At 41.2% G+C, this 18,630-nt stretch overlaps 1 protein-coding gene across 5 annotated transcripts in view; it reads left to right on the top strand.

The window, feature by feature from the left end:
• The window catches only part of ADA2 (adenosine deaminase 2), an 823,901-nt gene that overhangs the window by 469,004 nt on the left and 336,267 nt on the right, over positions 1-18,630 (top strand). For all 5 annotated transcript variants that reach the window (XM_044088185.1, XM_044088184.1, XM_044088186.1 and 2 more), the window contains one exon: positions 5,968-6,076. In XM_044088185.1, coding sequence (XP_043944120.1) covers positions 5,968-6,076 — 109 coding nt within the window. The remainder of the gene's footprint in view (positions 1-5,967; positions 6,077-18,630) is intronic.

The following is an 18,630-nucleotide window of genomic DNA, read 5'->3' as shown; positions in this document are numbered from 1 at the left end:
ATTTCTGGATCTCCATTTCTCTCTCTTAGCAACAGTTCTTCCCTCCCTTTAGGGAATCCCTTATCATCATCCAGATCTAACTTCTCTATTTTCCCTACCTTTCAGCATTTGCTGGCTTTTGGGGTAATAGAAGATGTCCCTCTGCCTCTCTCTCTCCCTCTGTCCATCTTTCTCTTGCAGGGAACAGTTTTTATTCTAGGATGTTTCTGGTATCAAAGAAAGAAACTCTACAGAGGCCAGTCCTGGGGCATTTAATTCTATTCTCTCTCAGTTTATGGAAGTTCTAATTTCTAAAGGCTATCTCATCATGTCACCAGGTGGTAATCACCATTACTTATTCATTTCCCTTTCAGGTTTTCTGTAACCTTTGATTTAAAAGATGTTTATCATCACAATCCTATAACCACAGTGCTCATTTGTTAACATTCTATTGTTTTCTGTGTCTGGATTACACTTTCTGTTTTCTGCGATACCCTTTAGGTTATCCTCTACACCAAGAGTGTTCACAAATTGTGTAGCTGCAGTGATAGCCTACTGCAGACTGCAAGATATTCACTTTTTTCCTTATTTAGATGCCTTCTTTATCTTTGTAGAGTCCATTTAAAAAAAGTGTCAGGAATCACTTAGGTAAGAGATATCCTTATCAGACTCGGTTTCCAGGAGAACATTTAGAAATCTTGTCTTATCCCATCCCACAAAATTGTATTTCTTGGATGTCTCCTGGATGCATCCATTAGAAGAGCCTTTCTCCACAGGATAAAGTAGATCTATCGAGTCTTTCCACTCAAGACCAGCACTTCAGCATAGGAATTTCTCAGAGTTTTAGGATTCAAGTCATCTATGATTCTTGTGATTCCTCTAATCAGACTCTGCATAGGTTTATAGGTGATTATAGGTTCATAGGTATTTATTAAACTATTGATCCTTGAGAATCTGTGGAAGCAAAGTCATACATTCCATGACATTTTTAGCCCTAATATTTTAAGTACTAATGACCCAGAAGTAAGTACAACACTTACATGTTGCCCCTATCCATGAGGGACAAGGATGCTAAACCACAGGTGAATTTGCGGTTATCCATCCATTTGTCCATACTTATAAAATATGTATTAAAATAATAATTTCAATGATATCTAAAATTGTAATGTCCCAACATCAGTGCTCTCTGACCTTTCAAATTTCAGTTTTGGGATTTGTAAAATGGAACTGATTTGTTAGAAGAACCACATTTATCTGAACCAAGGTCTCCCATTCTAACTTCCAGGCTCCACTATGGTCTGTAACAACAGATACTCAGACTTTGCTAATGGGCTGGGTGTTAGGGGGTATAAGTAGGGTCTTTAGAAGAAGAAAGACAGACCAAACACTTAAAAGTACACATTTCTCTCAGTCATCTGTGGTCCCCTGGACCTCTACAAGTGATGGCAGGCTGCAACACAGTAATGTGGACATAAACAATTGGGGTGGGGGTCCAAAGCTTACCTTCTATGCAAATTAGTCATTGTAGCCTGGGATAGGACAATTCAGCACAATCTCAGTCTACAGGCTTTTTAATTTCAGTCAGGGAGAAAACGTTCTGGCAATGAAGTTGAGCAGAACCAGGACAAACCCTCACCAAGGGCAACTAAATCAGGAGTCTTCTTGGATTTGACCCAGCTGTGAAGAATACATTAAGAGTTGTGCAGAACACATCATTTAGACCTATTCACCTCCATTCACAATAAACAACTGGCACATTTTTGCTCAAAGACTGCATGTGAGTAGCATAGAAAATAGATGCATTCTCTTTTTTTATGTATGGAAAGGTACTTGTATGCCTTTCCCCCTTTTTCACTGGTATCCATGTTTATTCTAAAGATTCAGAAGGACTTTCTAAGATCTTTTTGATGACTCTCTTCTGGTCTAGGCAACAGTGGTTCTCCCTTCTTTTGAAAATGTCCAAGGGCAATTGCCACACCTTCCTCACAGTCTGGACGTACACAAGGCAGGGGTTATTTGATACTCAGACAGTCAATATCACAAGTAAAGCAGCAAGAAGAAGCTCACCAACTGCTGCTGAATAATATTTGGATTAGGCTGTCATGAATCTCCTTTTGCTTTTTTTGTTTGGTACTCCCCAACTTGAAACATCTTATTCAGACTGCCTGGATGATAGACTCTTAATACCTATTAGACAATCTTTTTTTCTTAGGACATGCAGCAGGTATTATGTTTATCCTCTCACCTTTCTTATTTCTCTATCAAAGTTCATCTTTAGGTGATTTCAGTATGTCTGCCCATGAATCCTTCCCTCTCAACACACTGCCATTTTAAGCTGTCATTGAAAATGATGATTACATATCTGTCCACCTATAAAACAGGTGACTTTTTCTTTGGCTCTTAATTTTGTTTTGAAAGTACTATCTAACATTGTTCTGTTTGAGCCAGTTCTCCAGGTTGATTTGAAGATCTTAGTATATAACACAATGTCTGCAAGAAGAGTATCTGAGTTGCAATCTCTTATAGCAGATTAACCTTATCTCATTCTCCCCAAAGATAGGCTTCCTTCAGAACAAATCCTTCATTTATGCCTAAAGTGGTATCTGAGTTTACTTTAAGCAAAGCTGTCTGTCTCCCTGTCTTCTTTCCAGAACCTAAAATGAGGGGGAATGAATTCTTCTTACTCTGGATGTCCACAGAAAACTCACATACTATCCGTACAGAATTAAAACCTTCATAATTTCTGGCGAGTTATTCATTTAAGAAGTAAGGGAAATTAATGTCAAAACAGACAAATTGCTACGGTTGTCCCATGCTATTTACTTTTGTTTTTACCATCATAATAAGTCAATTCCAGACAGGGTCAAGGTGCATGCTTCAATGGCTTCTTGGAAAGGGGATGAACTCTAGGAGCATTCTAGAGGCAGCATTTTAGTCTTTTGTACTTAGCTTTGCAAGTACTACAAACTAGCCTCCCCTTTCAGGTCCAGAGCAGGTTTTGCTCGGATCATTCTCTAGGTCCTCCTGGATCCTCATCCTTTTCCTCCCATACCTTATAACTATGGTACGCTACCTATATAGCTAAGGCTCCTCCCATACCTTATAACTATGGTACTCTACCTACATAGCTAAGGCTACGTTCTACACTCATCAAATGATGAACATAGTACATTTGTATAAGTAAACTTATAACAGATGTTCGAATGCTAGGTTTATAGGTTAGTACTAGGCTAACTGCCCTTGCAAGCCATTGTAAGCCTAGACAATTATCCCTTGTGAGATTCAAACCCTGCACCTTCTGTTTGTAAGGCAAACACCTTAACTATTAGGCCACCCTCCCAACCCTGCAGCAGTAGCTGCTCCCTCCCTGTCTCTCTCATCCCCCATTTTTCTTGCTGTTTTTTGTTGCCAGGGTGTGGATATTGAATTTGATTTACTTAGAATTATCCTCTTTCAGGGCTGTAGCCTCCCTGTTACAGTTGGCATGAAAGCCCTGAGTGTGATGGCACTCAGACTGCTGATTTTTTACAGTTCTGCTTAAGTTGTCTATGGTCTGGACATGTGTAAGGTGCCCTCAATCCCTGGAAGCTGTCCGATTGTAATATCTTGTGCAGGATATATCCCATGTAGCTAAGGCTACTGCAGCAGTGATCATTTGAACATTTGATACTTTTCCATTTTCGGGGCAATACTTTCAATGCGATCGTTCAGCTGAAATCCAGTACCTTAATATGTCTGTTAACCACATACGTGTAAAAATTATTTGCTTTAATAATAATTAAAAAAAAAAAAGGAAGTTAATTTTAAATGTTACACATACCTGGTTAACAGACGTCTTAAGGTACTGAATTTCTCCTGAACAATCGCATTGAAAGTGTTTTGTCTGATAAGTTACCAAGATAGAAATGTAAAAAATAAATAAATACAGCAAAGTTGCATAAGATTTTTTTTTTTAACTGTCATACTATCCTGATATTTGACCTACATTACTTGCACAAAATGAACTTTTACCCTCTAAAATGTCTTACTTTAAATCGTGTCCATTTAGTTCTCAATTCATGATCTGATTGGCTATCACACACACGCCTCCGTGTCCACCCTCTGACACTCCCTTCCCCATTCAACTCGCTGGCTTTATTTAGATAAATTTGCTTCATCTAGTTTCTTCCTTTTTAATGTGGATAGCACACTTAGCTATAGAAAAGCAATGTTTATATATTATTTTAAATCAGATTAACATGTAAAATACTTACTGTGACTACTGGCACAGTACAGTGGAGTGGAGATGCTTTTTTTTTTTGGTCTTTTGAATAAAGAACAGCGGGGAGGGGGGATTTCACCTGCCAAGGTACAAACTGTAGGTTTTTACATGTTAATAACTCATTTTTGCTTTTTTCCAGGTAAGGGAAATTAGTAATGTGAGCATTAGAAGGACGGACCATATGAATTTTCATTTTATACAAAACTACATGCATATTACAAGACTCATTTTTTTTTCTGATGTTGAGCCATGTTGAGTTTACCGATATTGTTAATAGCTTTAAATCACTGTCATATAAACAGTGTTCATAATGTAACGGTTAATTTTATTAGGAAACAGCTCTTAAGTTATTGTCTCCAAAACAAGGAACAGTACATCTCATAGTGTACAAAGAATGACTACAATGTGGAATTTTTGCTAGCAGCCAATTACAATCTTCAGTTTAAGGAATCTCACATTGGTCAGTGTAACTGTTGGCGGGATATATAATTTACACGTGGTTGCTTGCCATGTATGTTTGCTGCTAATCTAAACAGGTGTGTGTAAAATAATTAAATGGGAATACTGAAAAAAAAGGAGATGTAACTTGTACATTTTTCACAAACCTGGTTATATTAACACCAAAAAGAAATTCAGAGCTCACCAACCACGTTTAAAGTGTTGACCCGATAATGGAAAAGCGCCAAACATTTATGTTATGGTAAGTTTACTTACACAACTGTACTATCTCTGTTATTAAGGTCTGTTAGCTTTTTTTATTTGTTGCTTCTGGTATTACAGGAAAATGATAAATTTTAACTGTTATGGAATGAGATGTATAGCTGCCATAGTGTGAAAGTTAGAAATTCTAGAACTATAAGGAAAGCTAAACTTAATCTCTACGGTACACTGTTAGGAACACACTTAAACCATATTTTAACTCATTCAAGCCCATACCAGCTTTTTTGCATACTTCCAGTTAGCAACCATACCACCTTATGGTGTCCAAATCTTTCTTGGGTTTGACTTTTTAACTAATTGACTTACCAGTTTATAATATGCAAGATTAGAAAGAGCAGGGGCTTATTAATAAAATAACAATAAAATTGTTAATCTAGGATGTCCTGCAGTAGAAAAGCCTTGATTATCTTATTTTTAAGCTGATTTTCCAGAAAATGCTCTGGAATGCAAAGATGTGTGCAGGCTGTAATAGATGCGACATCCTACATCAGATAGGTGTTAATGAGTCTAAGAAATACTCAACCATAACAAGACTGTGCCAAATTCCAGGTTTAAGAAGTTAATCAAAAACATGGAAAAGTGTTCTGGAGTCCATAAAACCCGTATATTACCTTTGATATCAGTAACCTGTACTTGTATACAATGCAACAGTATAAACACAGCAATCTGTTGTGTTTATGTATTTGGTTGCTTGGTTGTTTATTTAATAGTCTATGATGTGAAATTGAGCCTTCTGAGACCAAAAGCCATGTTAAGGGGTAAGTAACCTGAAATTAGTAATATGCAATCAAAAATGGGTGAATTAAAACTTCTGTTAATAAGGTTGCAGTATAGTGTCAGGGCTGAACATGTGTTTATACTGGGGTGGTCAATATAATAATGCACAAATATTGCGTTCTTGTTTTCTATACAGCCAGAAGGTAATTTCTTACCTTTATAGACATATTTATAGCAAATTTGCTAGACGTTTATGGTATTCTAGCTCTGAATTCTATTTTCCTGTGTAGGTTGGAAATGAAGATATGGGTGGAACTCTGCTGGAATATAAGGATGCCTTACTGATTCCTTCTGAAATAGGATTTAATCTTACATACTTTTTTCATGCAGGGGAAACAGGTAAGGAAATCACTAGCAATAATAGGAAATATGAAACTTAACAGCTATGTTTGCACCCTAAACAAGTGAGCAGAGTACACAGCTCTTCCCAAATTGCCTTTTTGCTTATTTGTTTTTATTTGCCTTGTTTTGTTCATTTATTTATTGTTGATGTCAATCATCCCCATTGCTGTAGTAGCCTTTAAGCTATATGGGTTGTGTCCTTCTCAGGACACACCAACTAGCCAACTTCCAACAGCTCTGTCTCTCTTCCATGCCCTCAGTCTAACTGCTGACTGGACAGCCCTTTAGAGATAAATTAGAAGTTAAAGTTAAACTTTCATCAGTACTTTATTGCTGCCTTGTGAAGGAGCAGCTCATAGGCTTCATAGGAGCAGCAGCTGGCCTTCATCTTTATTTGTGGCAGATAAGTCCCCAGTGGGGAATCTTTCCACACAGATATATATTCCCCTTTCAAGGAAACACAGATATATATTCCACTTTCAAGGAAAAAAAGTGGTATTTTTGAAATAGGGATTTTACTAGCATTTATTCTTTAAGAAACCAGTTATTCTTTCAGCTGTCAGAAGTTTCCTGTCAAAGAATGCTAGTTTTATCTGTAAGCTATTTAGGGGGCTGTTTAGTGAGAAGATGCACTGTTTATGTAAACTTTGTGTTATTTAACTAAAGGTTTAGTGTCAGGAAGTGTTTTATTTGGGCAGGAATTATTATGGGGTATGTCAGTGCTTTTGTACAGTTTGTGACAATGTACCTGCCTTTTTTGTCAGACTAAGGTTCTTAGAAAAGGGGTTTCTGATATGATTTTATATGCTGTTTATACATTACTGTGATAGGAGACTTTGTATTTGACGTAACTGTACCTGTGCTGCTTGTGTGACAACTTACAAACTGATTAACTCATCCTAGCAAAACGTACCACCTTTGAGACATATTCCTCTGTTATGGAATGGATACTTACCCTGCTCCAGCTGTTCCATTTCACACTGTATCTAGAAGTAAAAAACAACTTACCTAAGACCTATTGCTGACACAGTTAGCTTGGTGAACTCCTCAGCTGATGCTGGGTGAATCTGTAGTGGTCATTTGTCATTCCTCAGACTACTCACTTACTTGTCTGGCTTCATCTGGTGTAGTCCTTTCAGCTACCATGAACTGGGGGTGAGCCATATCATCTTCAGCTGTTCCTGTGTCTAATAAAGGTATAGGAGAACCATCTTCTCTACATCAGGGAGACATTCTAGCAGATGCTGCTGATGGTAGCTGGGGAAAGAGCCCTTTGGACAGGACATGAATGCCATCTCCAAGTTAGTCTTCCCCCAGACTTGTAATGGAAAAATAAAAGATTAGACATGTTCATCTTAAGTCTTGGTGTCTGTTGGAAACAATCCTTTTCTTACTTAGGCAGTTACTTCAGGAATAATCCATGTCAATGGATTCTGTCACTGAGACAAGGCTTCTTTTCTTGTAGATTCCCAAGCCTAAATCTCTGATTCAGAGAAAACGTGGTCCTCACCCCCAGGTGATTTTTTTTTTCTCAGATAATAGCCAGTTTAAATGAGTTTTTTTCATGGTAACAGGTGGATTTTCCCCCTGAAATGCGGAGATATTAAGATATGTTACAAGTATATATGCCTCATTCTACTACCATACCTCTTATTGTGCCAGCCTTAGCAAATGTATTTAATGCTCTCTGTAATAATCCTGGCATTCAAAATGCAGTTCCCAAAAAAAAAAAACAGATAGACTTTACAATGGTTCTCAAACCAAAAAATAAATTTTTCCCATGTCAAGTCTGACCTTTCAGCCACATCTACATCTTCACCATCTGAAATTAGACTCTTGGGTTCTTCCAGTCTTTCTCCTGTGGGTTAAGAATGAAAAGTATTGAATAAATTTGGTAAGAAAATATGTTCTTCTTCTTTTTTGGTATATAGAATTCTTAACTAGCAGACTCATAAACAGAAGTTTGTTCTTTTTTGTGCAGACAGTTTGAGGGAATTATCTGCTACACTCTCTCTTGAAGATAGTACCCATCTGACTTCCATTGTTTCTAACATTTCTCACACATCAAAACATGCATTAAAGAGTGTGCATGATTGTGCAGATACTATGTCTAGGGCAACTGCTACTGCTACAGTATTGAAGTTATGCCTGGGTACATAATCAAAAGTTTTCCGATGAGGTAAAGTCTGACATTTTAAATTCAGCATTAGACAAAAAGATTTTGTTTGGCCCATCCACAATTTGGGTCCTCAAGCAAATTGATGAAAGAGGGTTTCCAAGATTTTTCATGCCCCCCTCTTACATATCTCCCAAATCCTATTTTCCTTCTAAAAACAGAACAAACAATCCCTACCTTCTCAAGCCAAACAGGAAACAAAAAAAGAGAGATGTCAGGAGAGGAATAACAAGAAAAAATAATCCTTTCAAAAAGCCTAATCCTTCAGAATGACTATACCAGAATTCTTTCTCCCTTCCCCAACTTCAGAATGACTATACCAGAATTCTTTCTTCCTTACCCAACTTCAGAATGACTATACCAGAATTCTTTCTCCCTTCCTGAACTCTCCTGTCCCTCTTTTGCTAAATCTGTCACAGAAACTGGCTCTGTACAATCCTCTTTGGCAGAAGATTGTTTCAGATTCAATTACTAAAGGTGGTTCAGAAGGGATACAGTTGGCACTGGATGTAAATACCTCCTTTTAGGGACGTTCCCCCCACCACTTCATATCAGATTTATTTCCTCAGGTTCTTCAGCACTTACTTACCCTAAGAGTCAAAGAACTGTTGTTGGCTTCTTTTCCAGAATGTTTCTGGTACCGAAGGAAGTGTTTTCTTGCAGAAAATTCTAGATCTTTCCTTTTGAAATCTGTATGTGAAAGTACCAAAACTGAAGATGTTGACTCTTCAGAATCGGTTACTTCTCATTCCCCAAGGAGGTTTTTGGTAAAATTAGATCTAAAAAATGCATTTCATCACATTTCCATAGCAAAGACTTCAGGACATTTCTCAGATTTTGTATGTCTGGGATGCATTATTAATTCCCTGGGTTAAACTTTGAGGTTTGCAGCTCTTTGGATGTTTCCAAAGTGTGTAGATCCAGTCATAACTCATTACAGATTGAATGTCATTTACATATTTCCTTATTTAGATGACTTACTCACCATTGCAGAATCTTGTCCTAGATGCCAAGAGTCATTACAGTGGGGTTATTCTCTTCTCTTTTCTTCTGACCAATCAGGGATTCTAGATGAATGTTCAGAAATCCCCCTTGAATCTGTCATACAGGACTGTCTTTCTGGGGTGTCTTATAGACAGCTGTCAGCTAAAGGCTTTTTTGACACAAAAGAAGGTTTTTTTATCTGGAATCTTTCCTAAGCCTCTCCAATCTCAGACTTCATCCAGAAAATTTATCTCAAGATCCTGGGATTCTGCATTTTATGATTCTCATGCTTCCTTTTGCCAGATTACATATACAAAGGATTGAGTGGTTTCTAAAAAAATACATGGACCTAACATTTGCATTTTGTGGAATTTCAGATTCCAGTTTTGGGCTTTGTCAAAAAGAAACTGCAATGGTGCAGATTACAGATAGAAGCAAATCCAGGGCATCCATTTTCTTTACCTCCAAGCCAGTCTGCAACTACAGATGCCTTAGATTTCTCTTGGGAGCAACTTCTGTGGTATTAAAAATGCAAGACCTGTGGAACTCCTCAGACAGACCAAAGCACATCATTGACAAAGATATGTTGACTGATCCATACCTTGAAATGTGTTCATCACCTGTGGTCCACTGAACCTCTACAGGCAATTACAGATAACATCACTATTATGTGGTACATAAACAAGCAAGGGGACACCATTTCATACCCTCTGCACAGGCTGGCTATGTTGGCTTGGGAAGTAGCTCTTCAACAATACTTAATCCTGCAACCATCTTGCATTCTGTCACAGCAAACCATAGTGGCAGACAAGCTGAGCAGGACCATAACAGACCCTTAAAGAATGTACATTGAAAGGGGGGGGGGGGATCTGCCAAGAATTGAATCATGTGTGGGAAATAACTCAAATGGATCTCTTTTCAAAGCATACAACTGAACAAATTTTGCTCCAGGAATCCTTGCAAACAACACTGGAAAGCGATATGTTTTTTTTTTTCCTGTGGTCAGCAATGTTGCTATATGTCTTTCCACCATTTCCACTACTGTGCAGGGTAATGCTGAATATTCAGGAAAAACTCCCCAAAGATGACTGTCATGACCAACTTTTGGCCCAGGAAACATTGGCTCTGATATTGTTAATCCTCATTCATTCCTTACATGTGGGTATCGGTTCCGACCTCGAAACCTAGCCGGCCATCTTCTAAGCTCGCGTCAGCTACAAACTCTTGAGCTAAAACTCTTACCCAGAATTTCCCTCTCCCTGTTACCCCAGATTTTATTTGCTGCATCACCATTCGGCCATGTCAAGCTACTTCTGTTGAGCTAAGTACAGTATTTGTCTTCATACTAAGTTCTAAGACAGCTTTTTTTTCACAAAAAAAAAAGTTATTAGATAGTTATCTCTTACCTTATCGCATTTAGCGAATACCCTTTTCCAAATCCTTTTCAACTCCTTTCCTCTCTTTTTACCGCGAGGTAATTCCTTTTTTACCATCGTTGGTAAACCCCTTTTCCTTCTGACCTTCGGGTGTTTCTTGTACCATTGCTGGTATTTTTCTGTTTTTTTCTTTCTTTCCTTAACTAACATGACAGATAAAAAAGGTAGCCCAGGGTTTAAAAGATGTTTAGATTGTGGCCATAAATTAGCTACTTCAGATGCACATTCCCTGTGTGTCTATTGCTTGGGTGTGCCTCATTTAACAGTTGACCCACCTTGCGGGATTTGTAAGAATTTCTCTAACAGGATGTTAATTGAGAGAAAAAAATAAATTGATATTGAAGGGGCTACTTACATCTCCTTTTTCAGAGGTTATTTCTGGGTTGGTGGCTTCAACCCCTCCAAGATCCCATAAGAAAAAGAGTGATGAACATAAAAAGGCCAAGTCTCTTCCTTCGTCCCCAGCCGGGGACCCTCAGGAACCGAGACCCAAGAAAGCTAAGCTTTCCAGTTCGGATTTGATTTCTTTAGCTCCAGCGCTTTCGGTGCCTAGACCCTTGGCACTGAGGCCATCGGTGCCATCTGTGACCTCGGCACTGACTAGTATACCCCATACTGCGTCGGTACCGAGGAGCTCCTCAGTTCAGACTCCCTTACTGGCACCAAGTGTCCAGTCGATGCAGACTGTTATGACATAGATGGATGTTGCGACGCCCATTTCCTTTACAGCTCTGACAACTTACCCGGCATCGACTACCCTCTCGGTACCGACCATTCAGCTTTCGTCACCAATGTTTTCGGCTCAGGCCTTAGCACCGACAACCGCTTCGGTACCGACCTCATCGTCGGTGCAGACCATGCCTTCGGCACCAATGAATTCCTCGGTGCAGACACCAGTAGTTCAGTCCATTACAGCTCCGTTGTTCTCAGTGCAGACCACGTCCATGGTGGGCAACGAGTTTGCTCCGTCCTTGGATAGACCTGACTCTCCCTCAGCCATGTTCGTGAAATCCACTAGAAGCCTCTCTGAACATGATGTGTTGAGTCTTGTGGATCAAGTGCTTTTGGCCAGAGGTATTCTGCCCCCCAGGACCTATCCTTCCTCAGGAGGTGATCACCCTTTACCAAAGACCCCTACTTATTCTCCTCCTTCATTGCCTTTGAAGCCCCTTGATATAGCACAGTCTTCCCCATTATGGTTCCCTTTAAGGACCTCACTAAGGAGCCACAGTTGCCTTTGTGGCAGGAGAATCTTGTCACGGCCCAGGATGTCAGCTGTGGTGTACATACTTTGGCATTTCACAGCCATCCAGGGACTCTGGGTCGGCAGGCTGAGCCACTTAGGCGAGGGGTGACCCCTGCCCTGGGTCCTCATCCCTCTTCAGGTGGACAGGGCTTCCAGCTTATGGAGAAGGCTTTGGCGTTGGTTGGTGGTCCTGTGCTATCACTCTCCCTGCCCTCCTCTGGACCGCAATGTACACAAGCCACTGCTAGCAGACACTGGGCGCAAGGGCCTCAGGACATACTCCCACAGGAGACCCCTTTTGAGCTGTCTTCCCCTGCTTCTCCCTCTGAGGAAGATCATCAAAAGAGCTCATGCAAGATGAAGCACATGGACTCCACAGAGGAGTCCTTTACTGAAGACACAGACTTTGATGATGGAGAAGGTTCCCTTCGATCACCCTCTAAGGTATCCTTTGGTGATATCCTTGAAATCCTCCAACCTGACCTCTTAAGTTGTGTTCCTGCAGGCCTTTTGTGCCCGACTCCCTACTTCCTGGGTTACTCCACCTGCTGCCGAACTTGTCCGGCTCGTCGCACAGAGTGCGTGGAAGGCTCCTGACACTGTGGAGGCCATTTCCTAGAGGCCAGATAAAATTTTGTCCCCTCCAGCTAGTGATCCCCATTGGTCCAAAGGTCTTCCTGTAGATGCTTTGGTGGTGGCGGCCACAACTAAAAAGGACCTAGCAGAAGAAGAAAGCCAGACTGTCCATCCGCCCAACAAAGAGTCCTGGGCTCTGGACAGAATAGGGAAGCGTACTTTTGCATTAGCGACCTTTGCAGTCAGGTCCCTGAACTATATGGCACATTTTACCAGGCTTCAAAGAGACTTAATTTCTGAGCTCTCTGAAACTTTAGCTGGAGCTGTGTCTGATGAGGTCCGTGACAAAGTGGCTTCTCAGCTAGCTACCATCGAATCGATATCTAACTCCTCCATGCACCTGATATCTCATGCATCAGAAGGAGCAGCTAGAGCAGTGGGTTCAGGCATTGTTTTGAGATGACATGCCTGGATGCACTTGTGTAATTTCACGGAACCCTTCAAGGCTTCCTTTCTCAACGCTCCCATCAGAGCCTCGTCGTTGTTCGGACCCAAGGTTAAAAGCACACTGGCCAGATGTGAACAGGATGTGAACAGGATGGTAAGACCCTTTCTGCTGTGGGTGTCCATTATTTTTCCCCTCAACGGGCTTTCTCCAGAAACCAGAAGAGAGGGAAGATATGGCACAAAAAGTCTCAAGGTTCTTTCCGTGACACACAGGCCGAGTTCTCCCCTAGAGGCAGAGGGGGAAACTCTCAGGGAAGATGCCCCTTTCAGGGCAGAGGGGGTCCGCGTAACCAGGGTTCCAGGGATTCTTTCCCTGGCCAATCCTACCAGCACTCCTGAAGAGCGGCCCAACTGCTTTCCTCTGGAAGTGGTTGGGGTAATTTCTCTTTGTACCCTTCTGCCTAGCTAACCATTACCACCGATTCTTGGGTACAAAGGATAATAACCAGAGGTTATCATAGTCCCTTCGATCTTTGTCCCACTCCCTCAACAAGCTTACCCAACGTTCCACCCAGTCAAAGGGAAGAAGCAGCATTAGAGATTTCAAAGCTGCTAAGAAAAAGAGTCATCCAAATAGTCCCACCAGATCAGATAGGATCTGGATTCTACTCAAGACTATTTTTGGTGCCAAAGAAAACCAGGGACTGGAGACCAATTTTGGATCTCAGTGTATTGAACAAGTTTGTAAAAATGCAGAAATTCCAGATGGTCACAATACAGTCTATACTTCCGCTTTTGGAAAAAGATGATTGGATGTGCTCGATAGATCTTCAAGATGCGTACTACCACATAAAAGTGGACAGACCATCAAGAAGATTCCTTCACTTCTGTGTGAGAGCCAGTCATTACCAGTTCAGAGTACTGGCCTTCGGACCAAGACAAGAGGAGGATTATGCTTCCTCTGATCAGGTTTCTATTTCCTCAGATTCTTCTGAGGAACAGGATTACACTTTTCCCCCTTATGAAGACTCTGATGCTGAAGACTCTATTCCCTCAGCATCTCCCCCTGAAGACTACTCCTTTGGGGAAACTTTACATACCATGAGGGAACATTTCCACTGGGAAGGCCAGGACTACTCTGATTCTAAGAAAAGGCTCTGAGAGTTCCTTTTACTACCCCAGCACAGACCACTTGCTATCCCTCCAGTTTTAGATATCGTGGATGATGTTTACTTGGAGTCTAGTCTAAATCCAGACTCTCTACCTCCTGCTCCAGGCAAACCAGACAAATACTACAGAGTACCTGACTCACACAAATTCATTTATAAAAGCCCTGTGGCTGACCCAGAAACAATTTCCCAGGGTCCCAAGGGGGCTAAAGCTTCTATGGCTAAAAATCCTGTGCCCTCTGAAAAGGATTCCAGAGCCCTAGATAGATGGGGAAAGAAAATATACACCTTAGCAACTCTGGCTATGAGAGCATTAAATTGTCAGTTTCACATGCTGAAATATCAGCAATTCCTAATGTCTCAATTAAAACAAAAACTGAGCACACATACTGAACAGTCTGAATTCAAGGAAATGCAAGATCTGTTGCATGCAGCTGAACAGGTGGGCAAACATACTTTACAATGCGGATTTGATTCATTGGAAGCTTCCTGTAGAGCAGCTGTTACTGGGTCTCATAGGTAGACATGCTTGGTTAAAAGAACAAACCCTACCTGATCATGTTAAAGCAAAATTATTGGATGCACCTTTACAGCAGGATGTATTATTTGGTGTCAAAGCAGAAGAGGTTTTAAAAAAAATGGAGGATAAGGCAAAGTCTATGCAGATGGTCAAGGATTTTTTACAGGTACAACCCCCTCGTTTCAGCAGAAATTGGCCAACAAAGAACTGGTCCTTTCCAGCTTCTGACAGATCACAGAGGGGCAAATACAGATGCCCAAGGGGCAGAGGTCAGTCACAAGGCACTTACAAACCTCGCCAATGGGGTACTGCTACCCAGAAAGGAGGAGAAGACAGTCCCCAAGCTAGCAGAAGACAAACACAATGACTCATTCCTCAAACTACCAAGCAAATCTCTCCTGGCAGCTCCCTTGGGAGGAAAATTAGCATTTTTTGCAGACAACTGGCACATCATCTCAAAAGACAAATGGGTCCTAAACATTGTCTCACAAGGATACAGATTCCACTTTCATACCTTGCCAAGGATAAAAGGAATGCCAAATCTCATGGACAGGAGAGCCATTCAACAGGTACCTACACAGGAGCAAGGACAAGGATTTTACTCAAGACTCTTTCTAGTCCCCAGAAAAAACAAAGCATGGAGACCCATTCTGGATCTTTCAATTCTGAACACCTATCTGCAAGTACCAAAATTCTAGATGCTAACACTACAGCAGCTTCTTACCATGCTGGGCAAGAATGCTTGGCTAGTAACGTTGGACCTCAAGGAGGCATACCTGCATGTCCCTATCAGACAAAATTGCTGAAGATACCTCCGTTTCATTGCAGGTTCAACGCATTATCAATTCTCTGCACTGCCCTTTGGCTTATCTACTGCGCCCAGGATCTTCACAAAATGCTTGGCACCAGTAATTGGATACTGCAGACAAAGAGGAATTCAAATATACCCATACCTGGACGACTGCCTTATTCAAGCAGAAAGCAGGGACATTCTTTTAAAACATCTGGCATTTGTCAAACACCTTCTAAGTTGCTTAGGGTACACAGTAAATGAAAAGAAATCAAAACTAGTGCCCTCACAAAACATAATATTCCTGGGTGCCAGCTTGAATACAACGGCCCAGATGGCTTATCTCACACCAGACAAGCAACAACAGCTGACTCAATATTTCAAAATAATGGCAACGAAGACCCAACTCCCTGCAAGAAAAATTCTGCAGGCCTTGGGATTCATGGCATCTTCCATACTACTAATACCATTTGCAAAACTGCATATGAGGAAATTACAATGGTACCTGAAAAGCATATGGACTCAGCACAGCCACAGCTTGGAAACAATGATACCACTCATTCCCTGCCTTCAACAGGAGTTTCTATGGTGGGCACAGGTATGTCACCTCAACAAGGGTCAGCCTTTCACCTTACCCACAGCCAGGCAAACTATGACAACAGATGCCTCGGACTATGCCTGGGGAGCACACATGGCAGGACAGTGCATTCAGGGCAAATAGACTACAGATCAAAGGCATCTGCATATCAATCAAAAAGAAATGCTAGCAGTACAGAATGCCCTAACAGCTTTCAAGGACCTATTACACCCAGGACAACTAATAATAAAGACGGACAATACCACAGTTATGTGGTACATAAACAAGCAAGGGGGCACACATTCCTACCCTCTATGCAGGCAAGCAATGACCTTGTGGAACACAGCACTGTCTTACCAGGTTCAATTACAAGCACAATACCTGCCAGGAAAGAAAAACAAATTGGCAGATGACCTAAGCAGAAACATCATGGATCCACACGAGTGGAAACTAGATCCACAAGTATTTGCAATGATAGCTCAAAAATGGGGATGCCCAGAAATAGATCTGTTTGCCAGCCCCCAAAACTACCAACTTCAAATATTTTGCACAAGGACATTCCATCCACAGGCTTGGAAAGTGGACGCCCTCTCATTCAGTTGGAAAACATTAACAGTGTATGCCTTTCCTCCACTGCCTCTTCTAGCAAAGGTGCTGCTGAAAGTCAGATTAGAGAGACCACTAATGATACTTATTGCACCAGACTGGCCATGCCAGCATTGGTATCCAATTCTAAGGAACATGGCCCACGGCCCACCATGGATTTTACCACAGATTCCTCACCTGCTCACCCAGCGAGACAATCAGATTCTACACAGCCAGCTCAAGACTTTAAACCTGGCTGCATGGCAAATTACCTAAACAACCAGCCAACACCTCTATCCAAAGCTGTTATGGATGTCATTCTGGAGGCCAGGAGACCCAGCACCAGGAAAACCCATTCAGACAAATGGAAAAGATTTTGCAAAATCCCCTTGATCCAAACATTCCTCAGATTCTACAATATTTAACTGAGATGTTGCACAAAGGACTTTCCTTTTCATCTTTTAAGATCCACGCCTCAGCAATTTCAGCACATTACAACACGGATCCTCCTTTATTCTCACATCCTCTCCTAAGACAATACCTCAGAGGGGCTAAGAACATAAGACCACCCAGGAGGGCACCAACACCTACTTGGGATCTCAATTTTGTTCTGGAAAAACTTACACTGTTGCCCTTTGAACCAGCTTTTTCAGCTGATTTAAAATTTCTTTCATGGAAAACTGCCCTGCTACTAGCAATAACCTCAGCTAGAAGAGTCTCAGAGCTACAGGCACTAATGGCAGTGGAGCCTTTCCTCATTTTTCATCAAGACAGAGTCTCTCTATGAACTAACCCTTCCTTTATGCCAAAGGTGGTATCCAGTGTGGCCCTAAACCAAACCATGCATTTGCCCACCTTTTTCCCAAATCCACAGAACAAAGGAGAAAGACTCCTGCACTCTTTGGACATTCACAGGCAATTACGTTACTACTTGGATAAAACTAAGGCTTTCAGAAAATCTGACCAGCTCTTTGTACCCTATGCTGCAGGATCACAAGGAAAAGCTATTTCAAAACAGACCATTTCTAAATGGATAGGGCATTGCATACGTTTCTGCTACATGCATCATGGGAAACTGGTACCTGCTAACATTAGGTCCCACTCCACCAGGGCTACAGCTACATCTCAGGGGAGTGCCAACCAAGGATATTTAGCTGCAACTTGGAATTCAGTGCACACCTTCACCAAACACTATCACTTACCTCTATATTCTAAGACTAGAGCTGGTTTTGCCACTGCAGTTTTGCAGGGCCTACTAGCTTCTTCTAACCCTGTTTAACTCCACCACCCATCCTTAGCTTTGGGATTCAACCCAAGTGTGATGACTGCAGCAGGGTAACACGATGAACATAGTACAGTTTTGTACCTACCATAAATGTAGATGTTCGAGTGTTCACCCTGTTGCAGTCCAGGTTACCCTCCCTCCATCCCCTCTGAACTAGCTGAACTTATCTATACCACTCTATCCTATACAATCTCTGTGGTGTATTTGCTTGTGCCTGAAGGTATTGTTTTATTTTTATATAGCGATATATATATATATATATATATATATATATATATATATATATATATATTGCCTACCTATTGGGGGCACCTGACATCTGGGGCAAGAAAAACTGAAGAAAATGGCATCAGATGCCTCTTATAGACCCCTGGCGCATTGGCGTCAGGGAAGAAGCGACAGCATCCGACGCCAGACCAAGACTTTGGAACTCAGGCCGACTGCGGGACCGCCTGATGGCAGGATAACCCAAGTGTGATGTCTGCAGCAGGGTGAACACTCGAACATCTACATTTATGGTAGGTACAAAACTGTACTTTTTTGGTCACCATTACTTCTGCTAGACGTACCTCTGAGCTTCAAGCCTTATGCATCAAGAGACCATATTTGATTTTTCATAGAGATAGAGTGTCATTGAGAACTAATCCTTCCTTTCTGCCAAAAGTGATCTCTTAAATGTCCATTAATCAAACCATTGAATTGCCAGTTTTCTTCCCCAATCATTCAAACAGAGGAGAATATTGCCTACATACCCTAGATA

Source organism: Protopterus annectens, chromosome 11.part0 (assembly GCF_019279795.1).
Source record: "Protopterus annectens isolate FY-2018-M chromosome 11.part0, PAN1.0, whole genome shotgun sequence".
Classification (NCBI taxonomy): Eukaryota; Metazoa; Chordata; order Ceratodontiformes; family Protopteridae; genus Protopterus; species Protopterus annectens.
Note: the sequence above shows the minus strand (reverse complement) of the source record. Positions and strands in the feature narration are given on the sequence as shown.